This window comes from Hibiscus syriacus, unplaced genomic scaffold (assembly GCF_006381635.1).
Source record: "Hibiscus syriacus cultivar Baekdansim isolate YM2019G1 unplaced genomic scaffold, ASM638163v2 tig00116970_pilon, whole genome shotgun sequence".
Taxonomy (NCBI): Eukaryota; Viridiplantae; Streptophyta; class Magnoliopsida; order Malvales; family Malvaceae; genus Hibiscus; species Hibiscus syriacus.
Window position 1 is genome coordinate 1667827 of NW_024063494.1, and position 4358 is coordinate 1672184.

The 4358-nt window shown below is 34.3% G+C and overlaps 1 protein-coding gene across 1 annotated transcript; it reads right to left on the bottom strand.

The window, feature by feature from the left end:
• Positions 1 to 801: 801 nt before the first annotated feature.
• On the bottom strand, positions 802 to 4137 carry LOC120191510. The gene is made up of 11 exons (XM_039194450.1): positions 3873 to 4137; positions 3553 to 3660; positions 3309 to 3463; positions 3131 to 3224; positions 2672 to 2742; positions 2476 to 2582; positions 1921 to 2042; positions 1557 to 1645; positions 1400 to 1459; positions 1141 to 1245; positions 802 to 1021 (listed from the first exon to the last, which is right to left on the bottom strand). The coding sequence occupies exons 1-11, from the start codon at positions 4018 to 4020 to the stop codon at positions 905 to 907; spliced, it is 1176 nt and encodes a 391-aa protein (XP_039050381.1). The 5' UTR covers positions 4021 to 4137; the 3' UTR covers positions 802 to 904.
• Positions 4138 to 4358: the final 221 nt, after the last annotated feature.

The following is a 4358-nucleotide window of genomic DNA, read 5'->3' on the forward strand; positions in this document are numbered from 1 at the left end:
ATTTGTATTTATTATGTTTGAATTATTTGATGGAAATTTTAACTCTTTCCTGTATGATATTTTATTAGCTTTTCAATTGTTAATTTGTACATTTTGACGATTTTAGAAGAAAATAATGACCGATCCATATGGTTTAATCTACTCCAATTTTAAAAACTCTTCTAATAATTATAACATTTTCTTTTTATTTAATAAAATTAAGAGTTGTTGATTTAAGAAACAAATATAAAACTAAATCTCAAAATTAAGCATAGTTGAGGGTTAAAAATCATTATTTGACCTACTAGTGGTAATAATAAGGGTAAATTAAAAATTTGGTAACTGAATTTTACTCTCCTCTATTCCACTCACTATACTTTAAATATTTTCAATTTCCTTTCTGAACTTAATATATTAGGTTTTTTAGGTCACTCAATTGTTTTCTCACTAATGGCGTTATAAATGGACTGTTATATAGAGATGCAAAACGACGTCATTGTAGTGAATTTTTTTAAACGACGTCGTTTTAACACCGTTAACTATTTAACAGCGGAATGACAGAAAAAAAAAAAAACCAATGCACTAAGTTCAATGAGAAAATCAAAAAGTATTAAAGTTTAATGAGAAAAATAGGAAAAAGAGTAAAGTTCAGTTATGAAACTTGTAATTTACCTTAATAAAAGGGAATGACGGAGACAATAAAAAATAATTCCTAACCAAAACATAATTCATCAATCTTAAAGGTTTAAAACACTTGCTTCGCAATGTAAAAAAGAGAGAGAAAAAAGGGATTTAATTAACCTTTAAATTGATTAAAAAAAGTGCTTACTTTGTGACGACAATTCTCATAAATGTCCACCATTGTTGAAGCACGCTCTGTGAAACAAGGTGCCGGAATTCGGATTTTCAAGTCCAATCTCCCATCCTATGATAGAATTTCTTTCTTCTTTAAGTCTTCCAAATTTACGCTCCTCGCCAAGCCAATGTTTAGTAGACTAGCAACCATGGATTGAATATCGGATTTCAAAGCAGCTGTCAATGCCTGGCCGATTGATTCAATGACGGACTACGATTAGGCTTTAGATCTTTTATGCACGGTGCCAAAAGAAACAACATAGTTCACGTATTTAGAGAGGACAAACGAACATGTAAACAGTATACCTTCCTATCTTCCTCTTTTTGATGCTTGAGAACTTCCAATGGCCATTCATTTATCAACTTTTCAACTTCAACCGTGATACTCGGCTTCTTTGCATCAGATAGAGTCTGGAATGGATAGAGTTAAAGTTTAATCTTGTGGACATTGTAGACTAGAATGCGTCAACACACACACTCGAGATCGAAAAACAAGTTATCAATGGGAGGATAACATAGATTACAAAATATAAAAAGGCATAAATTTATATGATATCGGATTTACCTCATTAAGGGCCAGAATAAGGGCTGCAGCATCCTCGGGTTTGCATTCTAGTAGTAAACCCTGAAAATGCAGAAATATTGAAGATAAATAAAATGATTATCAGATGGTCGTGTGTACTGAAATAAAATTTCATATTCAGCAATAGAATGAAATTTACCTTCACGCATGCAAAACCAGTGGTGAGAGAGTGCTGCTTCATTGTCTCGGATCTCAATTTCTCGATATTCCATAGTGAGTCAGTGTCTCCTATAACAAGAAACGATACATCAATTCCAAGTATTAGGGAAAGTCTAGAAGTAACTCATTTATCCAGTGTGCGCTTTCTCTCCCTCTCGGTGCTCCTAATTCCCCGGCCCCCAGAGCAGTAATTCAAGGATGAAAACTATCAAATAAGTATATCTTGAAAACTGAGTAGCTTTGTAGGTCACACAAACAGGCAAGAGAGAGTTAAAAGATGTAAATCACACGGAAAATCCAAAGATATACAAAAGAAAGGAACTAAAAACGAGGAGATTAGAGACCTCTTCGAACAACAAATTCCATCCATGTGTCAAAGGTAGTCTGTCGTAGTTTAACACCAGCCTTGATAAACCTCTTCGAGTACTTAGAGATCAACTCCCAATCATTTGTATTGGAACAAATGCTGCAATGTTTAACACAAATTATTTTAAGTCAACTTAGAGGAAGCAAGAAGAGAACAACATTCCCATATCCCTTCTACCAAAATGAAAAACTACATAGACCAATCTGTTGAGTTGCGGCAGATAGTTGAATAAAAATAGAACATTTTAGAAAGTGAGTCGGGCAAAGCATAACTGGTCATCTACACGTATCACATTCAAATATCTCGGATTTATTGTGTTGAGTGTCCTAGCCAAGGAGAAAAAGTTGAACAAGAATCAAATGTGAATTGAATTACACATTTCATAGAAAATAATCCTTTCAATTTCGTCAATTTTTTATATTAACTTCAAAAATTTATTCTGAAAAGGAAAAATATTTTCTTAAGACTGGAACTCTTTGGGCATTTAGCAAAGCGAAAGTGAAGAGTGTGCCATAAATAAAAATTGATTCACCTGAAAACGATATCTGCAGTCCCAGCTTGTAAAGGTAAGTTATTCCTTTTCAAGAGCCGCATCACCTCCACCATGAGTTTAGCATCAATATGAGCCTTAGCATAAGACTGCACTCCAAGAATTAATTATATGTTCAGAAAAGAAGAAAAGAAACACAAATCAGACTTGAACAACTTGATTGATGACACAGTTATACCAATAAATGATGTGCAGATGCAATACTGGGAGTCAGTCCGTACACATTGTGCAGACACAAAGCTTTCTTTCCTGCAAAAGTGATCAAGCTAATTCATATTCATATAATTACATTACATATATCAGATGGTACTTGCAAATCTTTTAAATAACAAATAAATTTCTGCAAACCAGTAATAAAGAACTAGCTGTCAAACCACATAATATTGTTCGGGGTCTATAAAAAAAGAAAACCAAATAGCAGGAAAAACCAACTGCTTAACACTATTGCTCTGACTCATACCCGTGTCCGAATCATATTCAACATGGATATGCATATGCAACCATCCAAGAACCTTCCAAACTCATAGAAAAACTTTGAAAAAATTTGAACATGCCAGAGTTTCACACATATTAGTATGCAAAACTCATAACTGAACTGAAGTAAATGGGCCAAGGATATGTGTAACAATAGGCATACCAAAATCAATGGCTCCCACACGAGCACAAGCCCTGGCAACTTCTTGACAGAGATTGCAATTAAAATTGGAATGAATCCGTAGGTTCGATAATCGCTGAAAGCAAAAACCAGAGGGTACATCCATAAATGACAAATGCATCAAGCTAAGGATACAAGATGGTATAGATAAGGAACATACAAATCTTCGGAGATTATGGAGAACATCGAAAAGAAGCTTAATATCTTCATGATTTTTGCAGTTACCAATCATTGACCATAGAGAGGCATTTGGAGGCATCGTTCTTTTAACATTTACAGATTGAAGCATGTTCTCATAGAGTTCGTTAACTGCCTCTGTATTCAACAACACAAACCAAACATTGAAAATAAAACAAAAGGCTTCGAACTTAATCTCAAACTAAACTAAAGAGAAAACCAGGTACCAGTCGGATTGCTATCTGTGGTTCCAGCTTCTGTCGAAAAACTTGTCCTTGAAATCATCGGATAAAGCGAATGCAGTGTCATCGGATAATTACAGCTTCCACAAATTCCTGTAAAATTAGCTAAACTAATACACAAACACAATAGATTCGATTTTCTTCTTTCTCTGAAATAACTAGAGGTTTTTTATTTCTACTTCTTGGCTAATAATCTAAACAATTAGTATTGAAATAAACAGAAAAAAATATGGTAAACTATATCATTTCCTAATTTCTTTCAGTAACCGAACAAAGTGGCTAAAAAAATGAAAAATTGACGGAACCTGCGGAAGCGTCACCGTGAAATTGGCATTGAAGAGAAGAGCTGTGAGATTGAATCAAAGACGAGGAGAAACGTTGATTTGAATTGAAAAGAACTGTTCGAGCTCCTAAAAACCTAGCGAGATTGCGAGCGTTCGAAATCACTTGCATCTTCTCCTCTCTCTTTTTTCCTTCGAGTTGGGGATTGAGTGGTAGATGAGTCAGGGAACGGAGCGGGGTTAACTCGGCGGGTTTAGATACGAAAACTCGCTGGAATTTTCCTTTTCCTCTGAGCGGCTGATCAGGGTTTTAGGAGGGGGAAGGGGGAAGGATTTACTTACGTGAGGTGGCGGTCCATGGATCATTTAATTCAGATCTTCGTTTTTATTGTATTTTTAATATTTTTCTATTAATATGATACAATTAAACTTTTATATTTTATCTAAAGAGATTAGTAGTATCAATATGTTACGTATAATTTCAAGCTAAAAATGTTTTTTCATAAATAT